Source organism: Pteropus vampyrus, unplaced genomic scaffold (genome assembly GCF_000151845.1).
Source record: "Pteropus vampyrus isolate Shadow unplaced genomic scaffold, Pvam_2.0 Scaffold166, whole genome shotgun sequence".
Classification (NCBI taxonomy): Eukaryota; Metazoa; Chordata; class Mammalia; order Chiroptera; family Pteropodidae; genus Pteropus; species Pteropus vampyrus.
Window position 1 is genome coordinate 292,303 of NW_011888947.1, and position 18,380 is coordinate 310,682.

Genomic DNA, 18,380 nt, shown 5'->3' on the forward strand with positions numbered 1-18,380 from the left:
GATTCTTCCCATTGAATTCCCCTGGAACTACAGTAAGCGTTCATAGAGTTTTCAGATTGCAGTAAATCTACTGTGTGAGAAAATATTAATACAGATAAAAAACATTTTTTACATCTTGAAAATTTTCTAATATCTGAGAAATTCATTGGGGGTATTTTTTACCTTGAACCCTTTTTTTTTTGACTTTCCATTCCTATGACTTTGCTTTTAGTGGAAAGTCAGAGAACATCCATTATTAAGAAGTTTAATGACCATGCACTGTGTTTAGAGACCCTGTTGCAACGCAGTGCCAACACTGCTCAGACACATGCTCTTCGGCAGCGTTCTAGAAAGGGGGTGGGAGGGAGAGAGAAAACGAATTCTTCCTTTCTACTAAAATATTCAGGCAGCTTAAAACCTTAGTACTTTCTTTCTTAATGTGTCCAGATTTCAATACTTTCCATTGTTTGAACATTTGTGTAGAACACTTGTTTTGCGTTAAACCTCTTTGTCTGCGTGTCAAGGTGACCTTTTGTTATTGAGCAGGTCTGTTTCTGTCAGATAGTTTGATGAGTCACACGGGTTTGAGGACACTGGGGAAAGGAGTAGGGACTGTGGTGTTTTTTTGATGGTTACAGGATATACCATTTAAAGCTGACACCAGAGTCCTGATAGGGGCTTATTAACCGTATTGAACAGTTTTTTCTTTGTCTTTGAGCCTATGTGTACTTGTAATGCCAGATTAGATTTGTAATAGCCTCAAGTTGTGTTAAACATTTTATTTTGCTTTCTGTAATACTGTTATAGAATAAAATGCTGCTTATTCTCTAAAAACGGAAAGAAATTCATTCATTGAAAAATGTCCTTTGTGACAGCCCAGGTGTGCCTAGGATCACAGCTAAAGCGGAGTGTGGTCCTCGACCTTTGACCTTGGGCCTGGAGAGCTGTCAGGTTTATCAAAACAAGTCCCAGAGGATGAGCCCCCACCAAAGGGCTGGGTTCCCTTTCAGCCTATTCCCCTGGTGCCGACCACCTGTTGGGCGGGACTCACTCTCTGCCTTCTCTCCACAGTGCTGCTCACGGCCGTGAACTGTTACAGCGTGAAGGCCGCCACACGGGTCCAGGATGCCTTCGCCGCCGCCAAACTCCTGGCTCTGGCTTTGATCATTCTGCTGGGCTTTATCCAGATCGGCAAGGGTGAGTGTGGCCTCTGAGTCCCGATAGCCATCCTGGAGGGCCTGTTATGCGCAGGGTGGGGGGAGTCCCCACTTCTGAATGTCCCCAGCCAGCCCACAGATCTGCCATGCTCTGACACAAGTCACCACTGTGCACCCTCACCCTAAACAGGAGGTTCCTCCGCCCCGAATGCCCCCAGCCCTCAGGTCTATCTAGCATGCTAGCATGAAAGGGTGTACGTGAATTGGGGCACTGTGAGCTGGGTCACGCAGTCCCAGGAGAGGCACTGACATTGAGTTAGACCGAACACCACCCAACAAGTTAAATTAGTCCCAGAGCCGTGAGGGGTGTGGGAGAGGGGCACGGCGGGTAGGATGGTGACGTGGGGTTTGAGGAGAGAGCTTACCACTGTGCCTGGCTCATCTTAGCACAGAGAGGAGCTGTTAATAGTTTGTTTCTTATTGAAGTAGATTTTTCACATGTGAACGTACACAGATTATAGATGCCTGATAGGTAAATTGTGGCCACCCCCCAGGGGAGGATGTAGAACAGCCGGGACCCCAGTAGGGGTCCATGGATTCCCCTAACCACCAGTGTGCACCATGCTGATCTCTCCTCCACGATCACTACTTTGTCCCATCAAGCGTGAGTTCCCAGGCCATGGAGTTCGGTGGCAGTGCACTGTCTCATTGTCGGGCCCTGTTCCTTGTGAACGTGCTGTGATTTGCTTATCATTCTGTGGGCAGGGATGGAGTGGTCCCCCCGTCTCTGGCCACTATGGAAAATGCTGTCAGGAACACTGTTATAAGTGTCTCTTGGTGACCAGAAGTACTAGTTTCTCCAGGAGGTGGTAGGCAGCAGGCCCAGGGTGGGCATTGTCTTGGTTCCACAGCTGAGCGATCCCGCAGTGGCTGGTCCAAGAGAGCCTCTTCAGACGAGGTCACCATGAGAATACACAGCAAGCTCCTCATAGCCCCCTGGGGAGTTGGGGCAGGTTGGACACTGGGGCCTCACTCTGTACCTGATGAGTACTATTAGAAAGCTGGGGACACAGAAACCAGCCCTGTGTGTGTCCCCTACCTCATCAAGGGCACTGCTGGCCTGAGGCAGCTCATCCTGGAGATAGCTCAGAGCCCTCATGGGAAGAGCCAGAATTTGGGTCGCTTCCACAATTGGGTGCAGGCACAGGGGCTACACACCCCTCATGTAATTTCTCCTCACATGAAGCTCCATGCAGCAGCAGCTGTTGCCATAGCTCAGCCCCGCTTGGGACTGGCTAGCTGTGATTTGTGTAGATGGAACGCCCCCTAATGGCCCCATACCTGTGTCCTCAGGGCTTCTGCCTGTGACACCCAGAAATCCATCCTTGAGATTCTAGACTTTCCTGCTCCCTCCACCCCCCCTACTGGTCACACGGGGCACAGCACTTTGCAGGAATCTGGCATCCGCAGACCATGGGACTCGGGGGTGACGAATCTCATGATTCAGGAGAGTTGGGTGCACGTGGGGCTGCAGTGGCTGCCACAATGCCTGCCCTCACTGCTCCTCTCTCAGCATAGAGAGAAGCCCACAGTTCTGGTGTACGCCAACCTAATAAAGTGGAAGCAAGAATCCAGATAATTCGGGCAGACCGTCTTTGGTCAATACATCAATATATACGATAGTGTTAGCATGGCACCTAGTAAGAACCCAGCGCCCGGAGCTACGATCGTCATCCTCATTGAAGGAGAAATTCCACCCTATTTGTAGTAACTTTATGGAAGGTATCCCAGGGCACTGCTTCAGGAGCTACACTTCCTCTTGGGAGTGTGCATCCAACCAGTGATGTTAGGTCACCCAGGAAGTCCTTGAAACACCACCACCTGTGGGTGAGCCAAACAGGCAGGGCTGGGATGGGCCAGAATCTGCCTTTAATCCCTACCGCTGCTTCTCTGGGTACTCCCATTATACTCCAGAGCCTTTCAGGGGCCTAAGGTTCCAGCATCTTCCTGAAGACAAGACTTTATCTTACTCCTTATTCCTCAGGTGTCAAGGAACTTGGCCTCATGGAGAGCTCGGCAGTTAGGACTGATGGGGGAAAAAGTCCATTCCGTACCTACCAGACTTTGTCTGGTCAGAAGATGGGTCATTTGATAGAAGCTTTGCTTGTGAAGGCATTTCTTGGCTGATAGGATCAAATACAGAAAGTTAAGGAATGTAGCAGGGGGGAACCTGACTTTCGTAAAAACAAATTTCAGTGGGGATAGCAAAGAGCTTTTGTTCAGCTTGAATACATAATGTGTTTATAATTCTGTTGCTGTCGAAAACATCCTACCACCCTAAAGCACTTCCTTTTTGAACTTGGGATATAGTGCGGTGTCTGCAAAATTCCTGTCTCCTGTTTTTCTTCAAGAGATTTACTTTGTTCCCAGATGAATGCCTTCCTTTCCAGAGGACACATTGTTGAAAACGTTGACCCCTTTGTCCCACAACAGTTGTCTGACTCTCCTTCCCTCTCGAGTAGCCTGCTCTTTCCCTGTGGATCCCTGTGCCGATGGGCGGGAAGGAGGGCTGGGTCCTTCTGGCAGGGGCTCAGCGTTATGTGCTGAGATTGGCCTCTGGCTATCCTGTGTCTGGAGAATATCACCTGTCATCTGGCAGACTGGCCCAGGCACTTTCTCTCTGCACCCTGGGGGCCCACTCCAGGTACCCAGGTGGTTCGGGGCTGCAGAAGGTGCTTGGAGTGGGGCCCAGCAGGCCAGGGTTCAAGTCCAGCCGGCCATTTGTCAGCCACCAGGCCTCTTTTGGCCTCATTTCCTCATTGCCGTAAGACCCATGAACAGTCTTGCCCTCGTTCTTCACCAGAACTTTCTGAGGCTCCAAGTGTGGTTCTGTGCAGAGACCCAATGAGGACACAGCCCTGCTATCCAGTACTATGGCACGGGGACATCAAATATAACATGAACAGGAAAATCGTAGATGGGCTGACTGGGCTCCAGAGCAGACGAGGAAGGCCCTTCTGAGGGTGGGAAGGAGTGGCCAGATGAAGGCACAGAGTTTAACGTGACAAAGGGATTGCTCTGTAGGCCCCAGGGCTGAGGTCTTGGGTGTGAGAGGAGCTCAGACTGCCCCTGTGGCTGGGCGTGGGGGATGCTGGGTGAGCAGGGCATGCGGGGCCATCTGAGGTGCCTGGATTCACTCCCAGTCTTTTCAGCAGGGGAGACTGAGCCCAGGTGGGCATTTCAGATCTGGGTGGCCAGAGTAGCCATCACAGGAAGCGTGGGTGGGGTGGCTTGGCTGGGGGTTGGGGGCAGGCCATGGAGAGAAGCAGGCAAATTGCGACTCAGGAAGAACCTTCCAGCCACCTCCACCCGCCTTTGTCCTTTTTGTCTGTCAACTTACCTGTGACGCCCTGCAGGGTCCACAGCCCCAAGGTCAGCCTGTTCCTAAAGCCGAGCAGCATTTCTGAGACCTGAAGGGTGGGAGGAGGGTGGGAGTGGGGTGTAGAAGGATCCTCCCTCGTGCCTGTGTCCTTTGCCGAGGACACACAATGGAACCCTTGTGGTTTTCCTGCGGCATCCGGTGGAAGAGCAACTCGTGTCTCCTTGAGCAGTTACAGAGTGGATCGCAGAGTTGTGCAGATAAAGAGTTCCACAGAAACGCTTTCTTGCCCTTTCACATTGTGTCTGAACAGGATGCCCTACTTGGAGTTATGGGAGGAGATGTCCCCTGCACCGGGGCCCCGTCCCTGGCCCCTTGTCTCCTCAGCCTCCACAGCAGCTCACGCTAGCTTACGCAGCCACTGGGACGTTGTCTTAAGTGCCAGGAGACCTGGTGTGGTTAGCAGTGGGAGCAGAGGCACTTAGAGTCCTCGTCGATTATCTCCTGTGTCTAGCACTGTCCCACGGTGACTGGAAGGTGGGGGATCGAGGAAGCATGGGAGATGTCCCCTGGCCAGAAGGAGCAGCCTTGCAGTAGGGAAGGCCCAGGCAGGCCTGTGAGTGACAGTGTTCTCTCAGAGCTAGAGAATGGTCTGAGTCACTTTACAGTTTGCGATTGGTTCTCTGGTTAATGGACCCCCGGGGTTCAGAGAAGCAGTGGCCTGTCCAATCCCATGTATCAGTGTTAGCAACCCCACAGGGCCTGTGATGATCACCATGTTCTGGGACATGAGATCTCTCGGCGGAAGGCCCCGACTGTCCTGCCTGAGAGCGCAGTGATGGGCTTTATGGGGGAGGTGGTGAGAAAAGTCCACTCAAACAGCCTAGGCAGCCAGGAACCCCAGGCAGGGGCAGGTAGGAAGGAGCCACTCGTCTGGGAGTGCCTGGGTCTTGAGGATGCCTCTCCTTGGTTACCTCGCCTCCTGGAGCCTCAGTTTCCTAGTCTGCGAAATGGTGATACTAGCAACAGCAGCCCCAGGGCCTTCGGGGCCATCTCTTGCTGCCATGAAATGTTGCCAGGCACCTCCACGGCCAGTAGGATGGGTTGTCCTCCCTTGAAGGGAGGGAGGGGATCCGCACATGGAATGCTCCCAGGCCTGGCCTCCTTACATTAGGGCACCTGAGGCAAAATTCATCTCAGAGGGAATCAGCTTCATGCTATGACTGTAGGTTGCTGTAACCTGTAGGTGGGGCATGGGTCTGGGATTCGGTTCTCTGCACCAGTCATCCATGCCCCAGAAGATAGGGATGGGGCTGAGGGCCGGTCTCCTCTCGAATGCCCAGTGTTGATCACATGGCAGACATGGGAGCCCCCTCAGCCACCATGGAAGAACTTGTGGCGATGAAGCTACAATAGAGGGAAGGTTTGTTGCTTTTCCTGTGGGTGTTCTTTGATAACTTTTAATTGAGTTCTTTCATCAGGCCTGCACGGCTCTGTGCTAAGTCAGCATCCAGAATCATAATAGATTTGTAGTCACATGAGATGCCACCCTCTGAGATGAAATCAAAGGCCCAAAAGATGGGCTCTTGCCCACTGCCGCCCTCAACTCACTGTGCCTTGGGCGGTCAGCCGCATGGACAGAGCAGTCAGGGCCAGAGCTGCAGCAGGAATGGAGATGTAGCCACAAAGTCCTATGCTGGCACGGTAGATTCTCAGCCTGTGCAGTGGGAAGAGGTCCTTTCCAACTGGAATTTGTGTCTTGAAGCTGATCGTGAGGCCAAGGAGCCAGCTCTGCCAGGAGTTGAAAAGACTATACCACAGACAGACAGCTGTGGAAGAACTCGTGGCGATGAAGCTACAATAGTGGTAAAGGAGCACTGTCCTACCCTCGGCCTCCCCTGAACCCAGGTTCCTGCCGCATCACCATTCCCAAACATGAGGCAGGGCCAGAGTGGATGAGGGACTGGACCCGGGGCCCAGGCCAAGCCTGCTGAGCATTTGACCAGGCCTTCCCCTGATGAACAGAGGTAGGGCTGCAGGGACTGCGGGGAGCTCTTTGTTCTCTGATTCCGGAGGCAGAGGGCTGGTGCATCCCCCGGGCGGGAGGAAGGGCCATTCCTGGTCCTGTTCCTACATGCACGTGGCTGCTGGGCTTCTCTGAGGCTGGGAGTACACCCCTCCCCTCCCCCCACCGCCCCGGGTGATAGTTTCCATGGCTGCCTGTGTGAGACACAGGAATTTGGGCTGGTTTTCCCTGAAGTCAGAAGGCCCCGGGGCCTTTTGAATGCTCCCACCCCAATTACTTTGGTTCTCTGGGGGATCTCAGTGGGTAGGAGGCCAGCATTGCCTGGTTCCCAAGGCAGTCTGTGACACTGCGACTTGCCAAAGGGCCCAGTATCTGGCTGTGTGTTAGCTTTCTCGTTCCCAACAGCCCTCCTGAAGGTGTTACTAGTGGCTACATTTTTTAAGGGGAGAAAGGCAGACGGAAGGTGCAGGGGCTTTGGAGTAGGGATCGTCCCAGGTGGAATGCAAGCTAGAGGTGGCTTTGAGGTTACTGAAAATCCCTAGAGAAGGGGTGGTGTGGTACAGGGAGCCCCACAGTGTGACAGGAGCCATCAGAGTCATACTGTGGGGTCCTAGGGTTCCCACACTCCTACCTTTTGTCCCTTGGGAGGTCCTGCACTACTTCCGTTTCACCATGGTCACTTTCCTGCCTGCCTTCCAAGGTGGACTGGGGCCCCATGAAGCTAAAGCTCTAGTAGGCAGAACTGTAAAGTCATTCATCCATGTCTGCCCATACTTGGAGCTCTGTGTTGAAACAAGAATTATGCCTCGGTTTGGGGTCCATGGGAGAGAGAGCCAGGAACAGTTAGTAGATCTGCCTTGGCTAGGGGAACAGTGGCATGTGGGCCAGGCATCTGTCATGCGCTTTCTAGAGTGGGGTCTCAACTTGGCACTGTTGCCTTCTGGGACCATCTGTTGTGGGGCCACCTATGCATTGGAGGATGTTGAGCAGCATACGTGGCCTCCCACTAGAGCGGGATCCCCAACCCTCGGGCTGCAGACTGGTACAGGTCTGTGGCCTGTTAGGAACCAGGCCACACAGCAGGAGGTGAGCAATGGGCCAGCGAGCAAAGCTTCATCCGTATTTGCAGCCGCTCCCCAGCGCTAGCATCACCGCCTCAGCTCCACCTCAGATCATCAGGCATTAGATTCTCATAGGAGCACCGGTCCACCGGTCCCTGGGGCCAAAAAGGTTGGAGACTGCTGCACTAGAGGACCCCCACCACAGCACAAAAACCCCTAGTATCTCTAGACATCGCTGCATGTGTCCTGGTTGCTGGGGTAGGTGGTAGTTGAGAACCCCACGTGGAGTCCAGAGTCCTCCCTCCTCCCAGGAAGGTGCCCTGTCTCCCATCTCACCTGCACCGTGGCTGCCAGGTATGGAGCAGCTGCTAATAAACATCTTTAACCCATTTCCTGTTTGCTCTGAGAATATTCACCAGCGGCACTTGTGGCTGCAGCGTTTACCCCAAGATAACTCGCGTATTACAGTCCTAACCTTACCCCCAAAGTCTGCCATGGAATATCTCGCTTTTATTATTATTTTCATATTGCTCTAATATATCGATAGTCTTTGGAAACAAATGACATTATTTTGTTTATAGCATTCTGTTTTTACTAGTGGTATTTCCATTTACAAAATAAAGTAGTTCTCGATTGCCGAAAATGGCAAATCCTGGAAAACGTAGCATTCCTACGCATGATGTTAAATGATTGTCGGCAGTGAGGTGCACTTTTTTTCCCAAGGTTTAAATGGAAAAGGTTTAAATGGAAGCGTGGGAAAAGGTTTAAATGGAAGCGTGGCTGCCTCACTTCTTGCTGCCCTGGAGACAGGCAGGTGGCCTTCTCACCAGCTCTCCAAACCTCTTGTCACCCACCTGCTGTTAGGGCTCCAGCCCCCGTGGAAGGTGAGGGCAGCACAGAGCCACTACTCCTGAGCTGTCACCCCTGAGCTCCTTCAGTCTGAGCCAGCCCTATGGGGGCCGGGCCAAGTGCTACACAGAGCCAGCAGACCTGGTGCCTGCTCCATGGCACCCATCGAGAGAGGGGGCAGGCAGCACACTCAGCCAGCATTTGGTCAGGTGCCTGGTGGAGCTGTGGATCTCCAAATTAGGCCAGCATCCAGCACAGGCAGGCCGAGCAAGCCCAGGAACTCTGCCACAAGTGCACGTGTGTGCTGGTCACTCTCAGGCAGTTCGCTCTCAGATCGCTTCCTCCGTCCTTGCACAGTGGGCACACTGTGCCTGTGAAAGGCGAGAAGCAGGCAACAGGAAAGGGGGACAGCTTCAGGGAGACTTGTGGTGACTTGATTGGGGCCCAAAGCAGCTGAATTCTTGACTGAGCTTTGCCTGCCCTTCCCCACCAAACTGCCCCACCCACCTTACCTCACCACATCCTACCTTGTGCCAGGAGAGAAGTGAAAGGTTTGCTGGCTGTGCTCAAGGTTTTGGGGTCTGGGGGTACTGTCCCCTTGTGCTCTTGGACGTATGCTTTCCTCCAAGGGACTTTGGGAGTGAGGTCCTGGACAACCGAGGGAGGTCCCTTTAGGACAGCTGAACCACATCTGTTTTAGGAATAGGAGCCTCATGGGCTGGTTGGGAGGGGCCTGACCAAGGTCCCAGGTACAGCTGGGTGAGATGCTTCAATCTGCATTGAAGCTGGAAACAGCTAGTATTTCCCTGGGGTTTCAGAGGCTGGCTGCAAAACCAAGCAATAAATCCTAGGAAATACCATTCCATGGCAGGAATTTTGTCCCCAGCATGACTGGCTCAAGGAGATGGCTGCCATTTACACGTCAGAACTCTGAGCTGGTGATCTCTTGATAAAAACATTGAAGGCCTCCCAGGACTCAGGGTCGAAAATATCTGGTTCTTACCTGAAAGCCCCAGGCTGTATTTCAGGCCTTGAATCTTATCCTCAACAAGAGCGGTAACCATTTCTCTGCTTCGTAGTGTCTCCAAACCACATGTGCGTGTGCCTGCGTGTGTGTGTGTGTGTGTGTGTGTGTGTGTGTGTGTGTGTGCGTGTGTGTGCGCGCGCGCGCACACAATGTCACTAAATCAGGATCATGCTCGAGGTGGGAACCAGCTTTCACAGCTGCACCGATATCTATCCCAGCATGTGGAAAAAGAAATCCAATCTGAATAATAAACAAGGGATTAAAAAAACCTATATTCTAATAAGAAAATGGGGCAGATTAATGTGAAAATTACAAATTCAAGACAAGCCAGCATAATTTATAAGGAACCTTTATCATGAGAGACCTTTAAAGTTCCGAAAGTGGTTGAAAGAGCCTGACCTGGCAGCACCGTGGGCTGAGGCGAGGGGTGGGGGATATGTGACCTTTTGGAGATCTGGGCTGGTAGGAGCCATCCTGGGCAGCTCCTCCAGACTCTAGGAGCACCTGCAGTGTCCTAGGGTGGTGTGGACTCGGGCTCATGCATGCAGTACCCAGAGGCAGGTCCCACACCCCTGGGCGGGTGGCCTCACCCCCAGTTTCCCTGACTGTAAGACAGATGTTCCTCCCCCCTCCCCACAGAAGAAGTTGTGGGCAAGGACCTAGGATAGACTGGGCTCTGCAGACGCAAAGGAATGCACTTTCCAGAACATCTCACAGGGGAGCAGCTGGGAGGGGGTGCAGAGGGGCTCTGAGCACTCTCTTGAGGTACTGTTGAAGAGCTCACTGTCCTGAGCTGGCTCTCAGTACTGCCCCCACCCACCCTCCTGACCACCCTGTGACCAAGCTGTCCTAGGACTGGACCTCTGAGACAGATTATGCGCAGGGGGCACTCCGGGTGAGTTGCCAGCCACTCTGGAGCCTGTTCTTCTGGTCACAAGACCATGGCCTTGTGGGCGGGCTCATGGCTTCCATGTCCATCCTCCAGCTCAGGAGATCAAAGGCCCAAGTGCTCTTGGAGGATCAGGACAAATAAGCTCCCTGGCAGATTCTAGGATAAGAGACCCATAAGCAGGACTGCGTTTGTTGTGGGAAATCTGGTGCTGCCTTTGAAGTGCGGGCTTCAATTAGGTAAAATGACTGGCTTTATGGGAAGCTCCCTTTCACAGGTCTCTGTGAAAACCTCACATACTGTCACCCTGTCCTGTTCCCAGGATGACTGAGGCTGTCACCCTCATGGAAGGCAGGGACTCCTTTGGGGTCCTCGGGCTCCTGTGGGGTCTTCCATCCCCCTGTCCCCCCTGGGGACCTGCTGACCCACTGGCCATGGGTGACATTTACCTGTGCATAGCAGCCCCAGGGCCACGGTGGGATGTGGGCAGCAGCTTCTCACCAGGATGGGGCACAGAGTCTCACATATAGAACCACAGGACTCTGTTAGAAACAGTCCCCAAACAGTCCACACCTGACCAGTAGTTCAGCTCACTCCTCCAGGCGTCGGGTGGGCAGGAGGTGGAATGGGTGCCTCTGTTCCCATTGGTGCCTTTGCTCTTATTTTAAGCCCTCCTTCCTGGAAGGCAATCACCTGTGAGGTGCATGTCTGTGCCACATCCATCCCGAGAGCCAGGAACTCAAAACCCAGGGTCAAACGACCCTCATCAGTGGAGAGCAGTGTCTGTTGGCACTGGCGGATGGGCTGGCCCCTCTTCACAGAGCTACTCAGGTTCAGGCCCGAGTGTTCCTGAGCCATTTTACAGATGATTAACAGCTTCAGAAAGGGCCAGAAACTGCTCTAGTAGCCAGAGATCTTTCTGAGATACCCACATTTCACAGCGTCTGCTGTACTGGGCTGAATGGTGGCCCCGAAAACACATGGGACCTGTGACTGCCCTTATTTGGAAAAAGGCCTCAGATGTTATCAAGTAAAGATCGAGATGAGACCATCCTGGATTAGGATGTGCCCGAAATTTAACAAGCCTTCTTACAAGAGACAGAAGAGGAGACACCGGAAGTTCCTGTGAGGAAGGAGGCGGAAACTGGGATGATGCAGCCACAAGCCAAGGATACCTGGGGCCACCAGGAGCTGGAAGAGGCAGGCCTAGAGCCTCCAGAAGGGGCATGGCCCTGCGACACCTGGATTTCAGACTTCTGGCCTCTAGAACTGGAAAAGAAGAAGCCTTTATTGTTTGAGCCCCCATTCTGTTGTCCTCTGATAGGGCGGCCCTGGGACCCTCACATGTAGACCTTCCTGAGCCACAACATAGATCAGATGGGCTTATCTGTCCATAGGCTCCAAAAGAGGGAGGCTGTGTGCCATGGAATGTAGGGTCTGTTGCAGGTAGAAATGGTCAGCAGAGAAACGGACTCAGCTGTCCAGACCCCACACCCCTATGTCCAGGAGCGTAGTGCATTGCCCATCTGGATTAAGGAGCAAGGCTGAGATTCGCCCCCCAGGAATACCTGTCCAGAAGGTGTTCATGCGGCACTGTCCCCGGGAAGAGACTTTCCATGAAGTCACAGCACCATCAGCCCACACTGTCCTCTCATTCAGCCCAGTTTCTTGGAGGCTGTTGTGTTCCAGGGATGGATCTGAGTCATTTTCAGGTCATTTTGTGCTCTCAGTGGCCATGAGGAGGGAGTATTCAGAGTCCTGTCACACAGGTGAGCAGCCCGGCCTAGGTGTAGCAGCTCTCAATCCTCAGGACCCAAAGGGCTAGAACGAAGCTCAGACCCAGGTCCCCCTGACCTGAGGCTCACATCATGGGGTCTTGTATACTCTGAGGTGATCAGGGCTGAACCGCCCCTCCTTCCTGACCTGCACTCCTATGGAAGCAGACATGTCCCTATACCTGCCTCAGGAGGCTGGCACTCAAAGTGGCTGAGGGGCTGCAGAGCTGCCATCCCCCTCCCAGGTGGACCGGGGCCCCCTTGGTCACATTCCCCCAGGTCATGGCAGAATCATGCTCACCTTGCCCGCGCTCCCAGCCGCAGGTTAAGTCTGGAGAATGTGCGTCGGTGGCCCAGCAGGTGCATTTAATTTGTCGCGGTAGAAAGCCTTCACCCCACCGGTTTTGTTTGTTACTGTATTTTGCTCCAGGAGCATTCTGGAACTTGTAGCATGACCTCTGTGCAGCGCTCTGTAACCCAACATTCTTTTCTGCCTGTTTGGCCTTTGCTAGGTGATGTGTCCAATCTGGATCCCAAGTTCTCATTTGAAGGCACCAAACTGGACGTGGGGAACATCGTGTTGGCGTTATACAGCGGTCTCTTTGCCTATGGGGGATGGTAAGTTCCAGAATGTCTGGGTCCTCGGGCCTTGGGACATGCAGGCCGGGCCCGGAGGTGTCCAGAAATCCAAGACATCTCTTGGCTGCCCATAGGCAGTTTTAGAGAGTTGCAGGAAACACTCTTGGATCTGTTCTGAGCCCCTCACATCCTGAAAAAGCACAGAGTGGATGCCACATCCGAGTGGATGCCTCGGTTATTTCTACACTGTGTCTTGGCCTCTGAGAAAGTGGCCCTATAAGTTAATCTTTGCTGACAGGTGTGAAGCACTTGGGCTCAAAAGCCTGGGCCTGGTGGTTCTCGGCCTTTTTCCCACCAAGAGCAGAATGCCTGCCTGGAGCTTTCCCTGTGAACTTTCTGTTCTCTTGCGTCCCCAGCTGTGGCCCTTCTCTCAGGCCGGGCTATACTAGGCCACGAGAATGGTTGCCACGTGGCAGGGAAATGGAGAAGGTGCTGGAAGACGGATCGGGGAGAGGACAGGGGTGATTAAGGCGATGGGCCCGTTGGAGGCATAGGTGTCCCGAGGGAGCAGGACTGTGCCCTTGCCCCCAGGTGCACACCTAGAGCGGCCCCCAGTGGTGGGTGAGGGGTTTTCTCTCTAGGGGCCCAGAGCGGCCAGCAGGGGCTCCCATGGGATCTGCGCTCTTATTTTTCCCCTAATGACTTTGGGAGGATTGTATAATTAAATTATCTTCTTTAAATTCTAGGAATTACTTGAATTTTGTCACAGAGGAGATGATCAACCCATACAGGTACACGTGTGAACAGACATTTTTTAATTTATCATTTCAGTGTCAGAGAAGGAAGAATCCTGGTTCTGCTGGGAACCCAGCCATGGGCCCAGCACAGTTGCTGACGAAAGCAGTGCAGGGCCTTTGGGGAGGGGCCTTGGGGTGAAGAGGTGCTGGGTTTTAGCCTTAAGCCAGCCGCACAGTGGCTGTGTGACCTTGAACAAGATACCCTTGAAATGTGCAGGAGCACCCATTTCACAGATGGAGAGCAGAGGCTGGCAGGGTCGAGTCACTAGCCCAGGTTCACACAGCTGCTCAGACCCAGGCGCCAGCTTCCAGCTGGTAATTGGTGATGGTGACAGCTTCCCTGCTTACCACCTTCCTCATGCAGTGAGGCTCAGAACCAGGTCCTGTGTGTTGGGCAGCCATTAGGGTTGGTTCTGTTTGGAGCTGCACTTTGGTGACGTGGCCTCTCATTCCTTCCAGAAACCTGCCCCTGGCCATCATCATCTCCCTCCCCATCGTTACCCTGGTGTACGTGCTGACGAACCTGGCCTACTTCACCACGCTGTCCAATGAGCAGATGCTGACATCCGAGGCTGTGGCCGTGGTAAGATGCCCCCTGCCAGTGTCTACCCAGATCACCAAGAGGCTGAGGCCGGCCCTGCCGCCAAACGGTGCTCCTGCTCGGAGGGGTTGAGCCGTGCTCTGCCAGGCCCACTAGAGAGTGTGGAGCACTGGTCCTCAACTCTGGCTGCTCGTGAGAATCCCAGTGGGCTTTAAAAGTGCTGGTGCCCAGGCCGCACCCTGGGCCAGTTTTAAATCAACATGTCAGCAGCGGTCCCAGCATCAGTCATTTTTAAAGTCAAGTATGGAGGGGGTGAATCCATTGTGGTGACTTGGGAGGCCCATTTCGGTGAGTGAGGTCTGCAGCCCAGAGCACAGGGATGTAGGTCTCGGCAGCCTTTCCTTACCTTCTTTCTATTTACATACTGAGCCACCTCTGCTGGGCCTTCTGTACACAGGATTCAGTGGTGGGGGAGCAGCACCCCCAGATCCCATGGTGGCAGCCAGCTGAACATCTACATTATCAGCCTTCCAAACCAAGCACAGGGGGGCCCCAAATAGAACCAGTGGGCTTTTGAATGCCCTGCGGGGATGCCCATAGGCTCACTTTCCACAGTGTCCTCACCAGCAACTTCAGCAGGTGAGGGTCTGTGCCCACCCATTCCAGCTTCTGAGTAAATACTCACTGAACTATGCTCTGGGCTAGGTGCTGGGGACCCAGCCAGAGACAGGACAGTATTCCCTCGTAGAGTGGATATGTGGACTGGAAGAAAGACCGGGGACCTGGTCAGCCTGGTGTAGAGAACCAGCGTGTGGGCGTGAAGAGTGAGGCACGGGTGCTATTACAAAGAAGGCTCTGTTCCTGGAGCAGCCCCCAAAGTCCAGACTCCAAGGGGTCACTCATGTGCAGACGTCTTACGAGAAGTGTGTGGGGGGTGTGCGGACAAGTGAGCCGGGGCGGGGCCGTGAGGACAGCACACGGTCCAGGTTGGGGCAGTCTCTGCTGGGTGTCGTGGGGCATAGGGACTCACGCTTGGTGTCTGTCTAGGACTTCGGGAACTATCACTTGGGCGTCATGTCCTGGGTCATCCCCGTCTTCGTGGGCCTTTCCTGCTTCGGCTCCGTCAACGGGTCCCTCTTCACGTCCTCCAGGTGAGCCCACCCAGAGCCACCCTCCCGTACTTGGGCTCCGCGGGAGCCGGGGCAGGAGCAGGAGGGAGGCTGAGCTGGGGAGGCTGTGCCGATGCCACTTTTTAACATTAGCTTTAAAAGTTCTCTTGTTAGATTGAGTAATATATAGCTGTAAAAATGTCCCAATAGCACAGAAATAAAGGACCAGGAACTCTTACCTGCCCAGAGGTGGCACAACTGCTGGGTCCTTCCAGATTCTTTCATGGGTTCATTGTGAACCTTGTCCAGGCGGACGCTGGAGATGAGCAAGACCTCTGAGTTTTCTCCTGTGCCACCTGAGTAGGTCAGGGACACCAGGAAGCCCCTGGGAGGGAGCCTAGCCCTTGACAGCCTACCTAGGTTGCTCTAGGATGAGGCTGACTGCCTGCTCTTCCGTCCACAGACTGTTCTTCGTGGGGTCCAGGGAGGGCCACCTGCCCTCCATCCTCTCCATGATCCATCCGCAGCTCCTGACGCCCATGCCCTCCCTTGTGTTCACGGTAAGCCGGCACCATCCAGTGCCTTCCTTCCCCAGGAGCATTGAAAATGGATTGAAATAGAAGACTGGGGTATCCCTCGAAGATCATCTCTGGAGCTCCCCAGCAGGAGGCCCGGGGGTGGTGGGCAGAGGCCACAGGGTCCACCTGCATAAGGCCCTCCCAACTTTGCCTGGTGTCACCTGGGCAGCAGGTCGAGGCAGAGACTGAGTTTCAGATAAGTTAATGCTGTTTTCTCATATTGGGCCCTTGACTGCATGCTCCACTGAACTCAAGGGTGCTGGATTTTTTTTTGAGCTTTTAATTCCAAAAATAATACATGGTAGTGATAAAACAACTTTGAACGTCTGGCATGTGAGAAACAAGCTCCACGGGGAAGCATGGTTTATAGGTGGCTTGGTGTGCCCCATGCCTCTCTGGAGCTCTGTGGTGTGTTAACAGGTGTGCCCAGCGTTTGTGCTGTTATTCATTCATTCATTCATTCATTCATGCCTGCAGCACCTGATATTCCTACGTGGCGTTTGTATTTTTAGTGAGATCACACGTGTGCATTTTTCTTCAGCTTGTCTCAATGTCTTTCTGTGCTAGTACACGCAATTTTATTAGTTCTCTGTTGCCATGTAGCAAATCTGCCCAAACTGAGTAGCTTAAACAAAGCATTCACTGCCAGTTTCTGTGAGGTAGGAACTGGGACCGAACAGCTCGGTGGCCTGGTTCAGGGTCCCTTGTGAGGTAGTAACAAGATGGTGGTCGGGGCTGCAGTCCTGTCTGGACGCTCGGCCAGGCCTGGAGGACCCCCTTCCAGGATGGCTCCTCTCATGCCTGTGGGCAGGAGGCCTCAGTTCCTCAGGGCGTGGGCTTCTACAGGGCTGCCTGAGCTTCCGCTGGACATGATGGCTGGCTGCCCCCTGGGCGTGAGAGCCAAGAGGGACAGCAAGGAGAAAGCCACCATGTCTTTATGGCCTAGCCCCAGGAGTCACACTTGCCATTTCTCTCATTCTGTTTGTTAGGAGTGAGTCAGTAAGTCTAGCCTGACTTAAGGAGAGAGGACTAGGCTCTACCGAATGATACTGGGACATGTTTAAAACCACACAGAGTTCAACCACAGTTTCAAAACTGCTGTATGGTACTCAGTGGCCTGGATGTACCTGGCCAATTTACGTGGGCCCTGTGCCATGTTCTTGGATTGGTTCCCAGTCGTTGGGGTTAAAAGTAATGCCGCAGTAAGCGCTGGGTTTAAGAGTCTGTTCCCTTCCCACTCTCAGTGGGGCCTTTGTTTTCTGAGAAATCGTGTGTTTCTCAGACTGTGTCTTCCTTAAAGCAAGAGGGTGCAAGTACGGTCAGCCCACCCCGCAGGCGTCTCCCCGCATCAGGGCACCCTCCGTCGTCTGTGGCCGTCCTGCTCTTGGTGCTGGCCCAGGTCCTTCGAGGGCTCACGCTGCCCCATCTCTCTGCTTGCAGTGTGTCATGACCCTGCTGTACGCCTTCTCCAGCGACATCTTGTCCGTCATCAACTTCTTCAGCTTCTTCAACTGGCTCTGTGTGGCCCTGGCCATCATCGGGATGCTGTGGCTTCGCTACAAGAGGCCCGAGCTGGAGAGGCCCATCAAGGTGAGGGCCCAGCTGGTCACGGGCAGCCTAGGCCTGGCGCATGACCAGGGCTGGTGGGTCGTGTGCTGAAGAAATGGAGTCCCAGTGTCCCCAGGGGCCCTGAGTGGGGAGCTAGCGCCATATAGCTTTTTGGTTCTGTCCTTCTGGCATGTGCCTGGCCAAGCCACTGTCCCACTCCTGGTTGCCACCTCCCCTCTGAACCAGGAGTCAGAGTGTCTCCTGCAGAGGGTTCTGGTGAGAAGCCACCAAGGTAAACATGTGAAGATGCTTCCAAACTCGACATGGATGGCAGTCAATTCAGTTGACAGCTGTCTATTAGGGACCTGTCCAGTGCCTGCCAAGTGTGTGATTCCAGGTGTGGGGTTCATCAAAGGACAAAATAGATCTCCCCAGATCCCTGCCTTTCTAGAGCTTATATTCTAGCAAGAAGGAAAAGCAATAAATAAGAAACCTGGTGGGAGGGTGATGAGCGTTGTATGGGTGGGCAGGCAGGAAGGGTGAGGGGCCTGACTGGCCTGGGGGCTGCTGAACAGGACAGCTGGGTGATTGTGAGTAGGTGGCATGTGGGCAGAGGTGAGGTCGCCACATGTTGTCTGGGGAGGGCCAGGCCATGGTGTGTTCGGGGGCACTGCCTGGGGTCGGAGGAGGAGACCATATGGTGTGGGTGGAAGGTGACATCTAAGCCCATAGAGCATGGCTGCTGCCAGAACTGGCTCAGCCTTATTGGGCAGAGGTGTTTTAGCACTAGACTATCTGCTGCTCCTGGCCTCAGGCAGATAAGCCTCTCCTCATTAAGCAGTACTGAGGGACAGTTGCCCAAGGGTCACCTTGTTTCTCCAAAAAGAGATGTGATAAAGGGCCCTGCTCCTGCTGGAGAGTCCCAGTGAGCACGTCAGCTTTGACTCATGTCAGGGGAGCGAGAGGGTGGAGCTCGTGGTGGTCACTGGCTAGCGGCTCCTGTCCCTTGTCCAGTCCCCAGTGGCATTTGGCCACCACAGCTGGCACCCATCCGCGGGCCTTCTCCCCGTCTTCCCCATCCAGCAG

The 18,380-nt window shown here is 53.8% G+C and overlaps 1 protein-coding gene across 1 annotated transcript in view; it reads left to right on the top strand.

Moving 5' to 3' along the window:
* Positions 1-18,380, top strand: part of SLC7A5 (solute carrier family 7 member 5) — a 42,161-nt gene that overhangs the window by 22,269 nt on the left and 1,512 nt on the right. Inside the window, exons 4-9 of the mRNA XM_011370249.2 lie at positions 12,655-12,760; positions 13,468-13,512; positions 13,978-14,101; positions 15,107-15,210; positions 15,632-15,728; positions 17,187-17,336. Of these exons, the coding sequence (XP_011368551.2) occupies positions 12,655-12,760; positions 13,468-13,512; positions 13,978-14,101; positions 15,107-15,210; positions 15,632-15,728; positions 17,187-17,336 (626 nt within the window). The remainder of the gene's footprint in view (positions 1-12,654; positions 12,761-13,467; positions 13,513-13,977; positions 14,102-15,106; positions 15,211-15,631; positions 15,729-17,186; positions 17,337-18,380) is intronic.